The 18,888-nt window shown below is 41.7% G+C and overlaps 1 protein-coding gene across 2 annotated transcripts; it reads left to right on the top strand.

The window, feature by feature from the left end:
* The first annotated feature begins 456 nt into the window (after positions 1-456).
* On the top strand, positions 457-5,216 carry LOC137746618 (putative serine/threonine-protein kinase At1g01540). 2 transcript variants are annotated; one of them, XR_015956414.1, is made up of 8 exons: positions 582-1,342; positions 1,679-1,783; positions 1,921-2,043; positions 2,151-2,321; positions 2,414-2,543; positions 2,641-2,850; positions 3,045-3,281; positions 4,258-5,216. XR_015956414.1 is itself a non-coding variant. In XM_068486625.2 (7 exons), exons 1-7 carry the CDS (start codon positions 720-722, stop codon positions 3,201-3,203), a joined length of 1,521 nt encoding a protein of 506 aa, XP_068342726.2. In that variant the 5' UTR covers positions 457-719; the 3' UTR covers positions 3,204-3,496. The 2 variants fall into 2 exon arrangements, 1 of the variants encoding a protein (XP_068342726.2); XM_068486625.2 differs by lacking the exon at positions 4,258-5,216 and having other exon boundaries at positions 457-1,342; positions 3,045-3,496.
* The last annotated feature ends 13,672 nt before the right edge of the window (positions 5,217-18,888 follow it).

The following is an 18,888-nucleotide window of genomic DNA, read 5'->3' on the forward strand; positions in this document are numbered from 1 at the left end:
ATATGGCACGTTTATGTTATTTTAAAAGTTTGTCACTCTACTTGATCACAAGTAGGCTAACCCTAATATCTTTGAAAATAGCATGTAAGTTTCTTTTAGAAACTGTTTTAATAAAAAGCAGAGTTGAGCTATTAAAATATTTTTAATTCATGTAATAAGTTCATTAATTTTAAACAATAATATTATTTATCATTTTTGTATACTGCTTTTGATACTTCCAATACTTTTAAAAATAAAGTTTATCAAACGCTCAACTGTTTTATTTTGTAGCTAATCATTTTTAAAGTACAGCAGAATCAAATCCCAAACTGACCCTAAGTGACAAAATTAGATTTTTAACTAAAGAAAGAATGTTTAGAACAAACGACCGATTTCCTTTACTTTATATTACATCACAACACTATTAAGCAAATCCTCTTATTCTCCTTAAATTGGTGCTTAAGCAATGAATTCCATGGGTGAAGTTACTATTTTTGCACATTGAATGCATTTGAGGAAGCTCTCCAACGAACTACCAAATCCAACCGCGCGCGTAGTTACCTTTTCACTCGAAAGCAGCAGCAGCAATTCCACTCTCACTCTCTACTTGCAGACAGACACGCACATCTTTTTCCGATTCCAAATAGTCCCATCACGCCAGCTGCCATAACTATTCCTCCTCCCTCTCCTCTCACAGCTTCTTCACACAAGCACTTATGAAAAAAGCACCAGAATTCTAAATGTCGGATGTAACACAAGAGCCCATGAGCGAGCAGCTTTCCGAGCAGACCTTAATCTTCGGCCTCCGTCTCTGGATTGTCGTCGGAGTCTGCGTCGGCGCCGCCTTCGTGCTCCTCCTCGTCCTCATTTCTCTCTGGTTCGCCGCCAAGCGATCCAAGAACAAAACTTTAGCAAAACCCACAACACCAATCGTCTTCAAAGAGATCCAGGAGATCCGGGTCGACCATGGCCGGACCCAAACCCAAGCTTACTCGTACCCGGAGCCCGACCCAGTTCCCAGAATCGAAAGGCAACACTTGCTGAAGCCGACGGAGGAAGAGGGCCCAATTGGGTACCAGAAAGTGCACATTGAGATTGGGAAGGACCACCGGATTACTTACCCAATTCGGTCCTCTTCTTCGCATGGAAGCGGGGAGGCGCGTGCGGTTGAGCAGGCGGGTATGGTGGGACCCGAAGTTTCTCACTTGGGGTGGGGGCATTGGTACACTCTGAGAGAGCTCGAGGTTGCGACCAATGGGTTTGTGGATGACAACGTTATTGGGGAAGGAGGGTATGGGATTGTTTACCATGGTGTTTTGGAGGATAAAACTCAGGTTGCTGTCAAGAACTTGCTGAACAACAGGTGCTTTCTTTGAATTCAATTTAAATGCGTCTTCAGGATGCACTTCACTTTAAGCACTTCCAAATTTTTTTCCGGGTAGCACTTGGATTGTGAATAAAAATTTGATTGTGTTCGTAATAAAAGAACTTCCAGCATAAATGCTTACGAGAAAAAGTGTTTTCCAGAGAAGCAATTTCAAACCCGCCCTAAGTTCTTTTATAATGAGGTTTATTTTGTTTTTGGTTTATTTGACTTTGTTAGAATTTGTGTTGTACTAATTGAGTAATTGATTGATGACTGTGATAAAGTGAGCTTTTGTAATTAAATTAATGGATTAGAAGTTGGGTTATTTTAAAGGGGGCAAGCTGAGAGGGAGTTCAAGGTTGAAGTGGAGGCAATCGGACGAGTTCGGCATAAGAATTTAGTGAGATTGCTTGGCTTCTGTGCTGAAGGAGCTCATAGGTACTCTGTTTTTTTGCCTAATTACACTCTATCTTCATTGTCTCAAGTGTAGCTTTTGATCTCGTAATTATAGTTTATTAAGTCTACAGCAATCAGAATATCGACTCAAAATCTTTTAACCGCGTTTATGTTGATAGGATGCTTGTGTACGAGTATGTCAACAATGGGAACCTAGAACAGTGGCTTCATGGGGATGTAGGGCCTTGCAGTCCGCTTACTTGGGAGATCCGAATGAATATCATACTGGGAACCGCGAAAGGGTAACAATGCAGATCAATTTAGAATTCACATGCTTTTGTTCCTTGATTTTTTTCTTCTTTCCCCGCCTTCATCGGTGGCATTCATCATAACTGATTTCATTTTGTAGGTTAACATACCTTCATGAAGGACTGGAACCCAAGGTTATTCACCGTGATATAAAATCGAGCAACATTTTACTTGACAAGCATTGGAATGCCAAGGTGTCAGATTTTGGCCTTGCTAAGCTCATTGGTTCTGAGACGAGCTACATCACGACGCGTGTCATGGGAACATTTGGGTATGGTGGACCCTCCATGTGCATATATGTATGTTTGTGCGCTTACATTTTCTTGTGTTGATGCGATAATAATCTGTTTCTGCCTGTTGAAGCTATGTTGCTCCCGAGTATGCGAGTACGGGCATGTTGAATGAGAGAAGTGATGTGTATAGTTTTGGGATTCTTCTCATGGAGATACTATCGGGAAGGAATCCAGTTGATTATAGCCGGCCTCCAGAAGAGGTCTGAATCCTTAAGATAACCTCTCTAATGGTTTCTGGTTTTCTTTCTTTCCTGAGTTTCCTTTGATGTTACTTTTAATTAAATGCGAGATTTTCAGGTGAACTTAGTGGATTGGCTTAAGAAAATGGTTGCTGACAGAAATGCAGAAGCAGTATTGGATCCCAAGTTACCTGAGAAGCCTTCTTCCAGGGCATTGAAGCGGGTTCTTCTTGTAGCTTTACGTTGTGTGGATCCAAATTCACAGAAGCGGCCAAAATTGGGACATATTGTACATATGCTAGAAGCTGAAGAGTCCCCATTCAAAGATGTATGCATTTCTGATTGAAAATCAATTTATGTTCTCTCTGTCTCTCTCTCATTTGATTTCATTTGGCACTGGTTATACTTTTATGTTGGATGCAGTAAAGTGACTAATCATATCTATCCCCTCTGATGCTATTATTTCTCTCATCTAGATTTCAGTTTCGTTATTGATCAAGTTTCGTGAAACACTTATTTTAGGATCGTAGATCCAAAAGGGACGCAGGGCACTTGGATGGTGACAATGTGAAAAATGGGCTGAAAGAGAAGCAGGTAACTGAACCAGGTGATAGCAGTGGGTACGAAAGAGGCATTGCAGGGTTTGGGAATAAAAACAGTGCCAATTTCACCAAAGTTTGACGCGGGTGACGGTTCTTGCAGTCATTCAGTAGCCGGCCATTGCAAACGGTGACAAAGTTATCCAATTAAATACACAGGGTATTACTCTACATTGTTTTCTGATTCTATAGCTTGTGTTTTGCTCCATATAGTTTCACAAGAAGAGCTGATTCAAAGTGTTTAGGCAAATGCCATTTTTCAGAAAAGCTTTTTGAGCAATGAGTGTATAATGTAATTTATTAGTTACACCATTGCTCACTTTTTGAGCAATGAGTATATATTATATAGGGTACATCTCAGTTTACTACTGTCAAGTTTCGTAGTTTTCAACATTTAGTACATCAAGTTTTTTTCATCCCAGAGTCATACATAAAATGTTAATTTTGGGACAGTCTTATACATCCGTTAGTCAAACTGTTAAGTCTGCCATTAACCGATGATGTGGCGCCTATGTGGATAATGACTGGGTGCCATGTGTCATCCATGTGGAAATTAAAAATAAATTATTTATAAAATAAAATAATTTAATTAATTTAAATAATTTAAAAAAAAAAACCCTTCTTCCCCAAATCCCACCCGTGCCCACCCTCCCACCTTCCCATCACCCACCCCTTTGTCTTCCCTAAATCCCACCCGTGCCCACCCTCCGACCCTCCCATCACCCACCCTTTCTCCCACCCCCCAACACTTTTTCTCTCGCACCATTCCTACCTCAACCCTCGATCCCCACCCTCCATTTCTCTTTTCTGCACACCCACATTCAATTCCCTCTCCCTGAACATTCCACCAATCACGTCCAGCCTATGATGCTTCACACACAAGTACAACCCACCCTCACCTCCCTGAGTCAAAATCCGAGTCGCCACTGGTTTGACTCGGCCACAACCACAGCTCGTTCCTTGATCACACCCAGATGCAGGGGAGTGAACCCATCGCGATCCAACTCCAAACCCAGATCTGGGTTGACCCGCACCATATTTTTCACCATCGGTTTTCAATTTTTGAATTTGATGATGTTGAATTCCGTGGGTTTCTAATTTTTGATGGTTTGGGATGTGGTTTTTTGTTTTTATAGTTTTGTGATGGTGAGAAAAAAGTGGAAGTGCAGGAGTTGAAGAGGGAGAGGAAGCACTGGGTGTAGAGGAGGGAGGAGGAAGATGGTGGATGTGCAGAGTCGAAGAGGGAGGGGGAGCACTGGGTGCGGAGGAAGAGAGACGATGCGTAGGCTCTCTTCCTAACTGATCCATAAGCACAACAGGGCGGCGCCGCAGAGTCAGTGTTGTGGCGGATAAATTGGATCTGAAAAAGATGATTGAGGAGCTGGAGTCCATTGAGATTCCATCAGTGTTCATCTGCTCGATTTCGTTGGAGCCAATGCAGAATCCCTCGACGCCGTCGTATTGCTCGGTGCTGTGGGACGAGTAGGCCTACCACGTCGTGACGGCCTCCTCATTCGACCCTGTAATTGCCATCCACGACTCTGAGAGAGAGAGAGAGAGAGAGAGAGAGAGAGAGAGAGAGAGAAACTTATGAGATAGAAAGACAAGAAAGGAAAGAGGAAAGAGGAGAGGAGAGAGGAGAAAATGGAGCGAGCGGTGGAGATGGAAGCTGGCGTGGGCGAGGGAGGCAAGGGCCTTACTATCGCACCAATCGAGGGCGAGGAATCTGGCCCCTTTTCCAGTGAGGAACATGAAGGGGGAAGGAAAAAAGGGGTTCTGGTTTTTTTTATGTTTTTTTTTCAATACTTCTATTTAATTAATTTTTTTTAATGACACGTGGCGCCCAGTCATTGTCCGCATGGTCGCCACATCATCAGTTAACGATAGACTTAATAGTTTGACTAACGAATGTATGAAACTGTCCCAAAATTAAAACTTTAGATATGACTCTAGGACAAAAAAAACTTGATGTACTAAATGTTGAAAACTATGAAACTTGAGGGTAGCAAACTGATATTTACCTTATTATATATATCTATAGATAATATGTATGTATTTATATATCAAATTCAAATCCAAATGATAGTTTCCTGAATCATCTGGTGGCATTTAGTTTACATCTATGAAGAGGCAAACATTTTTATTTCTTAACATGTTTTTGTGAAAGATTATAGAATTATTATACTAAATTTGTCTAAACTATGAACAGGTGAGTTTCAAAACTAAATGCAGAGAATAAAATATACTGATTTAATCTACTTGACTAAATAATTTTGCATGCAAATGTGATTTATTTTCAATCATTGTTATTTGATTTTATTCAAATTGAAAGTGAGTTGGTAAAGCAAAATTCCCCCAAAGGTGCATGATTGAATAACATGATTGAATGGTCTTTTACCGATGAAAATCATGGTAAAAATAGTTTGGAGGCTGTGGCCCCGCCAGTAACATGGTTTTTGTTATGAGTGGGGATCCTGTAGTTGTAAACCGAGACAGCTTGACAGCCTGCAAGTAAATGGCTCCGCACCTCGTGAGAGTTTAGATGACAAATTTTTCAGTTTCACAGTTTCACTATCTAGTGGTATTATTACTTCACGTAACATTAATAGTATTTAGAAACCAAGTATTACTGATAATTCACGAGCTACTCAACTGGTAACATCATGAAACGGTGTAATATGTAGGTTTTAGAAAACTTCATTGTACATTATTTGAGTAGATAATATATTGACTACATATCCCCAGTAGTATATAGATAACGCATCGTCATTATATTATCATTAGCCTCCATACACGCTTGTGAATTCATGAGCTACACAACTAGTAACATCTTGAAGCGGTGTAATATGTAGGTTTTAGAAAACTTCATTGTACATTATTTGAGTAGATTATATATTGACTACATATCCCTAGTAGTATATAGATAACGCATCGTCATTATATTATCACTAGCCTCCATGCACGCGCTTAAGCGCGTGCAAAAGACATTTTTTGAATCACAACGTACTATGCGTGACTTACATGTTTTAAATGTATATATATATGTGTAAATGAATGATCTTAGATCATGCTAGAAGAAACCCCTCATAAACCAATTAAAGTAGCTGAATTCACATAATAAAATCGTCTCTATAGAATTTACATTAAGAATAGAGAAAATAATATTTAATAAACAATTGATTGAATCACATTATTGTTAGCCCATTGTAAGGCTAAGCCCACCCCTCCACCTTAGTGTAGATTGTCACATCCCAGCCCTAGACGGATCACTTCTCGGGCCCACTCCACCACCGTAACACGATATTGTCCGCTTTGGGCCCCGACCATGCCCTCACGGTTTTGTTTTTGGGAACTCACGAGCAACTTCCCAGTGGGTCACCCATCCTGGGAGTGCTCTAGCCCCCTTCTCGCTTAACTTCGGAGTTCCTACGGAACCCGAAGCCAGTGAGCTCCCAAAAGGCCTCGTGCTAGGTAGGGATGAGAATATACATATAAGGATCACACCCCTAGGCGATGTGGGATGTCACAATCCACCCCCCTTAGGGGCCCGACGTCCTCGTCGGCACACACCGACCAGGGTTAGGCTCTGATACCAAATTGTCACATCCCGGCCCGAGACGGATCACTTCCCGGGCCCACTCCACCACCGTAGCACGATATTGTCCGCTTTGGGCCCCGACCATGCCCTCACGGTTTTGTTTTTGGGAACTCACGAGCAACTTCCCAGTGGGTCACCCATCCTGTGAGTGCTCTAGCCCCCTTCTCGCTTAACTTCGGAGTTCCTACGGAACCCGAAGCCAGTGAGCTCCCAAAAGGCCTCGTGCTAGGTAGGGATGAGAATATACATATAAGGATCACACCCCTAGGCGATGTGGGAAAGATTAACTGCGTGCGAAAGATACATAATTAACTGCGTGCGAAAGATTTTTTTTATAACCGGCATTACACTTCTCTTAAGATGTTTTGAACGTGTTTAAAATAGAGAAAATAATATTTAATAAACAACTGATTGAATCACATTATTGCTAGCCCATTGTGAGGCTAAACCCACATCCTTCCCCCTTAGTATAGATAATATCGTTTGTTACAAAAAAAAAAAAAAAATCATTTGACAACTAATTTAATCATATTATTATCCGCGTGTGAATGATTTTTTTTTTAATTACCAACATTACACGTCTCTTAAGATGTTTTGAACATGTTTAGAAATAGATAAATTGAATCAAATTATTGTTAACTTATTGTGAGGTACTAATTTAAAAAAAAAAACACAAAATAATTTAATTATTAAAAAAATACTATTAAAATGATGAAAATGCTCTTACCTTATTTGATGCATTATTTTGGAATGCCTTTGAAGTTTTTTGTTTTGCGGGCATTTTTGTCCAATTATTTTCATTGAAGCTTGATGACACCAAAACACTATTCACCTTTTCTTCTCTCTTTATATATAATAGATAAATATAGTGGGTATATATTGGTGTGATATTGAGAGACTATCAAGGGTCTTTTTTTCTTTTTTTTAATTTTGTTATTATTAAGGGGAACTGAGAGGATTCAAATAATACAATAATGATAAATTTTATTTGAACCCATGTAACTTCTCTCTACTCCCAACTTAAACTGTAAACGTAAAATTACTTTATTACTTTATTGCATAATTACTATAAAGTACAAAATGAAACTAATAATACAAATAAGATTATAAGCACACACCCAATAACAGACCTAACCATCACCATCACATATCATTCTTTTACGTTCTATTATGACAAAAATCATAAGACACTCTCATAGTGAAAAACAAGCCCTTTTGTATGGATGGATAGTAATTTTGAACTATCGACAATCTATACTAAGTCGCTGAAATGGAAACCCATGGAGTGGACGGGAAAAGGAAGGAGTTTTCTCTTCCTTTTCTATACAGAGGAAGAGTGGAGGGGGTGTGGCGTACATGCAAACCCATCATATTCAACCCCTTAAAAGGTGGACATATTTGAGGGAAGAAACAAATAAAAATCTTAATAAAGTTTAATGCAAGCTCAAATTGTAAATATGGGTGTGACATCCCACATTACTCAGGGGAGTGATCCTTATATGTATATTCCCATCCCTACCTAGCACGAGGCCTTTTGGGAGCTCACTGGCTTCGGGTTCCATCGGAACTCCGAAGTTAAGCGAGAAGGGGGCTAGAGCAATCTTATGATGGGTGACCCATTGGGAAGTTGCTCGTGAGTTCCCAAAAATAAAACCGTCAGGGAATGGTAAGCCCAAAGCGGACAATATCGTGCTACGGTGGTGGAGCGGGCCCGGGAAGTAATCCACCCCAGGTCGGGATGTGACAATGGGAACATAAGCTTGTATGCAACACATATGATGCACGTGAGCCTAATTTCAAAAACATCTTGAACAACTTAAGTCTTTAAATTCTACCCAGGATATGTCAAATAAGAACATGCATTGTGCTGCAATTATATTAGAAACTGGCTCTTGCAGTGAAACGAATGATTAAGCAGCAATTCAAGGACTCCCTTCAACAAATCTAATGAGAAAATTGACCAACACTATCAAGTCTTGACAAATACAAACAAGTTGAGAGAGCAACGCTGTAAAGGATGATGGAGACTCCATCAAAAGCAATTGTTGGAAGAAGAGAACGTTAGAGAAGAGATTGCTTTGATTTTTTGGTTTTTTTATTTTTCATATGGGTGTAAAAGATAAATTGACATATTGAATTGAGTTTGTGAGGGTAATTTAGATAATAAATTTAGGTTTAAAGAGATATTGATAGTTTAATTAAAAATATGGTTTTTATCACAAGTAGTTCCTGAAATTGACCCATACCATCAAGATGGTTCCTGAAAATGAAAATCAATCAATGTAGTGCCTGAATATGGGTGTCATGAATTAATGTAGTTTTTCCGTTAGAATATCGTTAAAATTTATGTTAGTATGCTTATGTGGCACGTATGTGAACCCACATAAATAAATCAGTAAAACCTATACAATAAAACTAAAAGTTGTTCAAAAAAAAGAAGACACCTTCTCGGCTTCTTCTTCTTCTTCGAACCAAGCCGCCAAACAACAATTCTCATCTTCTTCTTCAAACACCACGACTACCCTTCTCCGCTTGCACCACCATCCAGAGCAACTCTGTTGCCGACCGCATATGATATGCGACACCAACAACCAAAACTTCACTTGCTCATTAGCCAATAAAAGCATCGAAGCCATAATAAGAAGAAGCAAAATTAGGGGCTCCGCGGCTTGAGAAGCAGGAGCTGGATGATAGTTGTAGCAACGGATACATCCGGTGCGTGTGAAATGTGTATTACGACAATGATAATAATCAGAACCTAGGCTTCTTAATTTGCCAACTCCCCTGCCATCTTTCCCACCACAGCCACCATCTTCCCACCTGCACCCCACCCCTGACATCATTGTTCTCAGGACCTGGGCTTCTTATTTTGTTGAACAACTTTTGATTTTTCTATTTAATCATTTTGAATCTAGTTTTAAATGTTTTTAGATTAGACTTTTATCAAGTTTTCAATAATTTATCCATGTGGCTATATTTAATAGGCTTGTGGGTCCACCTATGTGCCACATAAACATATTAACATAAATTTTAACGGAATTCTAATGGAAGGACTATATTGATTTGCAACACTCATATTCAGGAACTACATTGATTGATTTTCATTTTCAAGGACCATCTTGATGGTATGGGTCAATTTCAAGGACTACTTGTGATAAAAACTCTTAAAAATAATATGGGTGTAAAGAGTAAATTTGATGTAAAGAGAGGTAAATGGATTTAAATAAAATTTCCCTACAATAATTTAAGGAGGAAGAGTTTCGAACCCTGCGGGGGTAGAGCGACAGAAGTTTTGAGGATTCAAGAGAAGGTCACGGCGAGACGAGCCGTTTATCATTACGATAGGTGTCAAGTGGAAGTGCAGTGATGTATGCAGCTGAGGCATCCTAACAGACCGGTAGACTTGAACCTTGTTCCTACATGACCCGATCAATTCGATCAGGCACTCGCTATCTATTTTCATTGTTCAACTTTTTGACAACATGAAAAACCATTGTTCAACTCTTTGACAACATGACAAACCAAAAGCTCTGCCCTCCCCTCTATCTATCCAAGGGATGGAAGGGCAGAGGCCTTTGGTGTCTAAGAATTTATTCGAGGGGGAAATGAGAGATATTTTGTTCCACCACAAAGAATTTTTTTATTTTTGCATTTAAAAGAATTTACATGATACATCAGAACAATCATTTTTAGGATTCCTAAGAGTTAATTTATCCTTTATGGGATTTAATGATTCGAAAGAGAGAATTCATCCTTTTACGGTCATTTGATTTGGTAATAGTAATAAAGATGCTAATGCATGAAGAAAAACCCAACATCCTATCCACTTGGATATTGGACCACATCCCACTATCGGGGGTCTTCACTTGAAGGTGAATTTTTTCACTCATCTCGTACAACTCTTGAGGAGGTGGAGGTGGAAGCTGTCTTGGTGAAAGTTAAGTTGGGAAAAAGACTCAGCCTCCTTGATGTTGTGATCGAGAGTGATTGTAAGAAAGTGGTTTGTCCTTAATTTTGAAAAGAAAATGTGTGCGTAGTAGCTTAACTATATGCGTGCCACACTTCTAGGCAACTGGAATTTAATTTTAAGAGTAAATTACATAAAATTACCTCAACTATGAGTTGCACTACAATTTCATACCCCATCTTTTAAACATTGCAATGTCATACATCAATTTGCCAATTCATTGCAATGTCAATCATTCGTTAATTTTCCTATAAATACTGACGTGGTAAACATGGGACCTACTTCTCTGCCAACTCAATTGAAACATTAATTAAATATTATAGTATTAAGAAATATTCATATTTAAAAATGTCAAAAATTAGAAAATTCAATTAAAAATGCAGTTGGTGCAGATTCATTGTTTCTTTCTTCTTTAGCATCTTCATCTCTTCGTCTGGTACATGAAATATTAAAAGGATTGGCTTATGGCTCAAAATCAACAGAGAAAATCGTCACTTTCTTCCCATCCACCATCATCCTCCGAGCAAACAGTTGTGGGTCATCATTGTGGATGCAAATTTCTGCCTCCTTCTTATTGGACCAAAATTGCACCTACAAAACAATTAACACCTTAGGGTTAAGGCCAAGAGCCTCACGCACCCATAATGAATGGGGGGCTTTGGCCGAAGAACCTCCAATGCCAAAGTTAGAATTTAGAGAGAAGTGTTTGGAGAGTTTTTGGGAGTTTTGTAAGAGTGTGGAACCGGCTTTTTAGAGAAAATAGGGTCATATATATAGGAAATGGAGGTGGCCGGCCCTTAAAGGTTTTTTGTGTGAAAATGGGTGATTTAATTGGTGATTAATTGATTAATTAGGAATTAATCTCCATTTATATGGAATAATTTATAGGTTATGAAGTAATTACCTAAGATGAGGATGGATGAGATGATTTGGAATTTGTTACCTATTTTGGACACTCTTGGCTAATTGTCCACTGCTCGCGCCTAGGACAACCAGTGTGTCTCAGGGGTGACTTTGTCATTTTTACCAAAAATCCACGTGTCGCCTTGTGATTATTTTTGGCTCCATAAATGCCCCCACACCTGCTGGGCAGTTCGTAAGAAAGGGCAACAAGTGTAGAGATCTTTTTGCTCTAGGAAACTTAGGATTGCTTCTTGCTTTGATGTAGATTCACTCTTTAATATGAAATTAGATCCTTCTAGGAAAGGGAAATAAATTTCTCTCAAAGCCTATTTAAGTCCACCATAAATGGGTTATTAAATTAACTTTGGAGAGTGATTTATTCTACCTTACAAGAGAGAGAGTTTAGAGGATATTTGTTCCCCCTCCTCTAGCAATCTTCTACATCTTGCCCGTACAAAGGATTGTCTTTCGTTGCTTTCTTCGTCTTCTCTGTGCCGCACCAATGTAAAAAAAAAACTTAATTTCTTCTTGTCTTCTTCTTGGATAGCGCTGTCGTGGGGTAACCGTCGGGTGGTGCGACACGTCGGCTGGTAAGGGCCAGGAGTCGGCTCAGCATGGGCCGAGGAAATGTTGTGGCAGGGACCACTGCTTTAGGCTGCTCGGCTTGGCTGGAGCAAAGGGCAGCTTGTGCGGCTGTGGTCGCGAATTGTGGCGCTGGGGCGCAGTGCTAGGTGAGTCGCATGGCTCATGTCCTTTAGGCTCTTGGACCTGACACGGGCCAGACCGGTGATTGAGAGAGATGAGGAGGTCGAGGGCCTCATGGGGTGCTGAAATGTTGGGCATGCAGTCTCCTGCCTACTGGTCTGAGAAAAAAAATGAGGAAAAAGCCAGTATAGGTTGAGTTCCCCTGCTGAGTACCGTGAATATCGTTAGCTGCTTAGTTCTCTTCATCGGGAGAAATGTGGGTTGCTCTCTCAAGAGAAAGTAAAGAGGATCAAGGTAGATACTTTGGCTCGTCTGATTGTTATCGTGGAGCCTACTGTGAATGAAGGTGGAAAGAAGAGATCTTCTCCGTCTACTTAAAATCGAAGACTTCTTCCTCTGCTCGTGAGGGTCCACCTGCTGTCGAGATGCCTATGATTGACATGACTTCTTCCAATGGGAAGAAAAATGAGGCTGCTAGATCTGAGCCTGTGGCGCCTGCTATGTCGAGAATGGCTAATTCCATTGTTGATAGTATTGCTCAGTGTAAAGGTCTTGTCATGCCCCTAGTGCCTAGGTCTATGCCAAGACGTCCGTTGGGAGTTAAGTTTGGTTCTCATTTGGAAAGACTTGCTATTATGGAGAACGATAAGGTGGACTCTGCTGCTAAAGTGGCGCTAAGGCCCACTCCCTTTGCTGCTGAGACTGATTCGCCTGTTGGGAAGGAAGAGACTGCTTGCGTGGGCAGCTGTGAGAAATCCACTAAGCTTGTTTCTAGGGAGGCTGCTGAGATATGTGTGCTCTTGAAACTAGATCTGCTTGAAGACATGGACACTTGTGCCAATTTGTTTATGGCGTTATAAAGGTTTGTTTGCCCAAGTTCATTTGTGAAACATACGACCCAATATAGAAGGACTGCTTTGCTTGCTATGATGCATATATAGCAAGGTTGCCAAGAAGGTGATGGAGACTTTGGCAGCTGAAGCTTATTCCTTGTCCGAAGAGATCAAGAGGTTGGACTTTGAGCTTGTTGCTTTGCTTTGAAGGGGTCTAATATTTCTGCCCCCACTTCTATGCAGCTTAAGATCGCTCGCCAAGAGATCGTTGTCTTGAAGACTAGGCTTGACGCGATCCAAGTTAAGTATGAAAGTGCAGAGAAGGAGATTGGATGTTGCATACCTCAGATTCAAATCTTGAGTTTGCAGTTTCTGAGCTTCATTTCGCTGCTTATGCAAATGATGAAGAGTTGATTGCTACTTATAATCAAGTGATCCACTTCAAGAGAATCGTTAATAAGTTTGAACCCCAAGTGTTGGAACTTCAATGTGTACTGAAGATCAATGAAAGTTTGAAGAAGGAAGTGGATGAGTTGCAGCATGTCCGTGTTGGTCTGCTCGAGGAGAATGAGCAGCTGAAGGGTGAAAAGGATGGGCTCGAGGTTTCAAGACCTTATCTATTTCTTCGGAAGACTTGCTTGCTTTTACTTTTAAGGCTTCCATTGGTGAAGTAGTTGAATAAGTTGGTGCCTAGGCTAGGGCATCCAAGGGTGAAGCGCTAGATGATGTCGCTGTTAAGAGCGTCGCTGCTGCTGAAGGTGTGGTGACCGAGTAGTCGTGGGATATCCAAGCTGCTAGAATGTAGTCTTTTAGGTAGCCTTTAGGATTTTCTTTGTTTTTCCTTGTAGCTTTTGTTTTTCTTGAACTCCTTTGGCCTTTTTAAGTTGTTTATAAACATCCTTCCTTCGCTTTCTTCATCTTCGCTTCTTTTGTTCATACCCTAACCTTTAGACTTTATAGACTAGTGGTAGGTGTGCTACTTTTCTATAAGCATACAGGCCCACGTAGTCTATGCAGCCGTAGATTTTGGTATAGAACTTTGCAAAGTTGTTAGCCATAAGGTTGCCAGCCGGATGCCTTACTTACAGAAGCAGACAAATCTAAGTAATCACTAGGCTGTTAACCTTGGCTATCTCCAATTCCATAGGTTGCATAGCAAGTATCACAACACTTTAGGACTTGGTGTAAATTGTTCCGCGCTTGGCAGAGGTAAAGCTTATCGACTACGTAGCATGTCGGAAATGGATAGAGCTTCGTATATGCATGTTAGCTTGTTTAACCTTTCACAAGAATGTGCAGTTGTATAAGTCTAGCATGGCTTTATCGCTCAAGGGCAAGCCGTAGGCAGTTATCTGGAAACCGTAGGTTACCTTAGTGCACATGGTAGCAGTTTTAGGGTTTCATGGCAACCGTCTATCGGATGTACTGCGTAATGTGCCCCCTCCGTCTCTAGGGCCCGGTTCCCCACGAATTAGCCTAGGAGACCCAAAATCCTTCAGTTAACTAAGCCTTGAAAAAGACCATTGTGGCTACTTCTAGGAATTCCAGCGCAAGCCATCGTACATCTAGTTATACTAGGGCAGCTAGGCTCATCCACGTCTGGATATTCGGAGTGTAGAGTTTATCCTTCTATATTGAAGAGTTGACCCATGTGGGTGTGGGGGAATTGGTTTACCTTATCGCACTGGAGAGCATGGTTGGTCCCTCGAGGGGCACAATTCTTGAGACGAGTCTCTAAGAAGGGTGCGGTCTTCTTTTGAAGTGCATGAGTGACCAGTTGTTGTAAGCATGCAGCTGAGCCAAGTTGTGATTACTTCTAAATTCCTCATTGAAAAATGAGTAAAACGAATAAGAACTTAGCTGTAAGGTAGAAATTGCATAACAACTGGATAGTCTTTGGCTTGTGAGGTGGTCCCCATCGAGCTGCTTGAGTTTTCGGGCTTTGATTTAGTAGGAGGTCACATATGGTACTTCTTCAAATTGTAGGCGCTCCACTACTTTTTGATCTTTTTGTCGTTTCATGGTGGCGAGGGTGTAATTACTCTTGCCGCCTGCTCTGCTGATCTTGTATGGACCTTCCTAGATGGGATCCATCTTTTTTGAGCCTTTTCTATGGGCAATGATGAAGGCTTTTCTCAGGACTAGATCTTCGAGCTGGAACTACCGGATCTTGGCCCTTTTGTTGTAGCTGGGGATGAATTGCTGCTGGTAGGCTACGATGCGGGTGATGGTCTGCTCGCGCTTCTTCTTTGCCAGATCTAAGCTTGTGGGCATCTCCTTATTGTTCTACTCAATGCGGTTGCTCATCTTTTGGTGGTGCATTATACCCATAGACATCCAGGGAGTTCGTCTGGCCATTTTCCTTTCTTTTTGGCCAGGGATTTCTTGAGGAAGTCGAGGATCATCTTGTTGGATGCTTCGGCCCGCCTATTGCCTTGAAGATATCTCGACGTGGACATGTGCTGCTTGATGCCATACTTTTGGAAGAACTTCGTCATACCTTTGCCCACGAATTACGGGCTGTTGTCAGTGACGATGGACTGTGGGATGCCAAATCAACAAATGATGTTCCTTCATATGAAGTGCTTTATGTCTGTTTAAGTCGTGGTTATCTTGGGCTCTGCTTCTACCATTTGGTAAAGTAGTCAGTTGCCACGATCATCATGCATCTGCCCCCAGTAGCAGGCGGCATAAGTCCCACTAGGTTGATTACCCACTACATGAACGGCCAATGACTCGTATGCGGGTGTATCTCACTGGCAGACAGTTCTGGTATCGGCTTGTAGCTCTGGCAGCGGTCGCACTTTTGTACTAACTTCTTAGCATCTTGGTGCATGGTAGGGAGTCGTGGAGCTGAGACCATGTTACACATAGCAGGAGATGCTCAACTGTCGGTATTGGACCATTCTAGAGTTAAATTATGAAGTAAGGGTCGACTAGGGCTGTGTGACGTGCAGCAGGAGCTAGTGCTCAACTGCCGGTACATGTTACTTCTATGTAGAATCTTTTGGGGCGACGAGGACAAAACTTGCTTCCGAGTGTGTCCTTCCAGTGTTCGTCTGCCCTTGGCATGTTTTTTGGGCTTAGTTGTTGCGTTTGTCAGACAACTTTGCATCCGCCAGGGTCTATGCCTTTTATCATCACGCGTTTGGATTGGGCGGAATAATGTGTCATGAGGATGACTACGTGCGTTTGAAGGTAAAACTTAAGCTTTCGAGTTGCAACAGCTATCGCCAAAGTTAGCTTTTGAATTTCTGATAGCATCGAGAAAGAGCTTTTGAACTGTGGAATACAGGTAGTCGGGCCCCCAACTCTTCTCGTATGATGGTAGAGCTTATTACTGCTTCAGATACCGTCAAACATGTGAATCAGTTCTCTTCTGCTTCCGGTTTGGATAGTAGGGAGGTGATGTCAAGTACTTCTTCAAGTCCTTGAATGTGCATTGGCGTGCCTCGTCCTAAAGTGCATGTTTCTCTACCAGAGCAAAAGAATCTGCTAGAGTTAGATATTTTTTCATGATCAATTTTTCGAATAGCGGGTGGTCTGCTGGAAGTCCTTTTTGGAAGGCTGTTCTAGCTATCGAGTCGTTGCATCCGACTATCCTTGCCTTCTCTACTTTGAACCTTTTCACATAGTGACGAAACGACTCTTTTGGGTTCTTCTTGATGTTGAACAAATGGTCGAACTTCTTTTTGATCGAGCGATATGATGAATATTTTTTGGTAAAAACCAAAGAAAGTTTGTCGACACTTTGGATAGATTGTGGCTGCAGGGTGTAGAACTAATCTTGCGCTTCGGTAGTGCTTTAAGTGTCTCTCCAGGTCTTCATCCCCTTTGAAAGATTTGAAATATGGCATGCTGAACTCGTGTGGAGGCTCTGCTTGCTCGATCTCGTCTGTGAAGGGTGACCTGATTATGTTGGTCATGTCTCGTCGTAGAGCCTCGTCGGCCATTTCGTTGCATTGGAAATCACGCGATAGCTTATTTAGGAGCCTCTCTACTTCTTCCTGAATTTGCCTTTGTTGGTGTAACGGAGCTCTCGGCTGCCCCCAGTTTTGACATGTTGGTCTAGGCTACTCTTCTAAGTGCGCGGCTCGTCTATGCCGCGGCAGCAGTGCATGTGGTGGATTCCTAATAGGCGAGGGATTTCGCAGGCTGCTGGTTGAACTTGAGCAGGATTGAGTGACTGTTTCTCTCCGTCTGTCGTGCTGTCTACTTTGATGTGATGTGGAAGATGCTCCTTGCAGGCCTAGCCGGGAATGAACACTTCGCTTGGAAGACTGCTCATGTTGATTATCGGAGTGTGGTCCCAATCGTGAATGCATGCTCGTTTGTGGGCCTAGTTGAGAGCGCACGCTCCTTCACGCGCTAAGACGGGAGTATACGCTATCTCGGAGACCCAATCGGGAATGTACTCTGCCCAAAAGCTCGGTTTGTGGCTGGTCGAATGGCTGTTTGTCGAGACGCTGCTGGAGAGGTTCTTCGTCTGCCTTTGTCCTTCTTTGGGACGCCTTATTTGGAACACGTTGCACCTTGGTGCGCTGCAAGAGCTGGTTCACCAAGGTCGTATGTTGTGCTAGGGCGCTCGTCAACTCTATAACTTGTCAAGACAAATGTTGTTTGCCATTTGGATTGGAAAAGCTTGGAAGAAATGTTTCTCCTTGAGCAGTGGAAGTGTGGTAGACTCCGGGTGTGAGATTTGAGCTGGGAAATGTCAAATATGCAGAAAAATATGGTGAAAATGTTCCCGGTTTGATCATCGGTATGAAAATTTGGAGTCGGGACGGCTGAACTAGTCTTGGACCGATTTTGGCTGCTTAGAAGGCCACGGGAGCAGACTGATCGGTGAGAGCAGGCTAGACCATGGGAGCAGGCTGGGCCACGAAAGCAGATTACTAAGCGGGAATAGTTTGGGCCACGGGAGTGGGCTACTTGGCGTGTAGCACATGTGGGTGCGAGGCTAGGGTTCAGCTTGGCAACGCGTTGGACTTGCGTTGGGCTTAGAGTGACATGGCTTAGGTCATGGCCTTGGTGCCATAAGCCTTGGATGGCACGGCTCGGGCCGTGGTAGTGGTGCCATGGACCTCGCCGCAGATGGCCACCGCAGTGGTTCCCATGGTAGAACCTTGTGGTGGTAGTGCTGCTCCCCCTAGGATCACATTTAGTCTCATGAATCGTCGTGGTCCTATTTCTTAAATATTAGAATTTTCACTCATGGAGTTTTCTAAATTTCTAGCCATTGTATTTCTCTTTTTCGTTTTATCAAAGAATCTTTGCAAATAAAAATTATAATAATAAGAACATACAAAAAATACAAGTGGACTAGAAAATAGAGAAAAAACCTTTTTATGCGAGAGTCTTCTACGAGTGTGAATTTCAACTCTCCATGAAAGCACCAATTTATGGATGCAAATTTCCGCCTCCTTCTTCTTAGACAAAATTGCACCTACAAAACAATTAACACCTTAGGGTCAAGGCCAAGAGCCTTACGCGCCCACGATGAATGGGGGGGCTTTGGCCGAAGAATCTCCAATGCCAAAGTTAGAATTTAGAGAGAAAAGTGTTTGGAGAGTTTTTGGGAGTTTTGCAAGAGTTTGGAACCAGCTTTTTAGAGAAAATAGGATCATATATATAGGAAATGGAGGTGGCCGGCCCTTAAAGGCTTTTTGTGTGAAAATGGGTGAATTAATCCATTAATTAGCCAATTAATCTCCATTTATATGGAATAATTTGTAGGTTATGAAGTAATTACCTAAGATGA

Source organism: Pyrus communis, chromosome 2 (genome assembly GCF_041283825.1).
Source record: "Pyrus communis isolate YQ-2024b chromosome 2, ASM4128382v1, whole genome shotgun sequence".
In the NCBI taxonomy this organism is placed as follows: Eukaryota; Viridiplantae; Streptophyta; class Magnoliopsida; order Rosales; family Rosaceae; genus Pyrus; species Pyrus communis.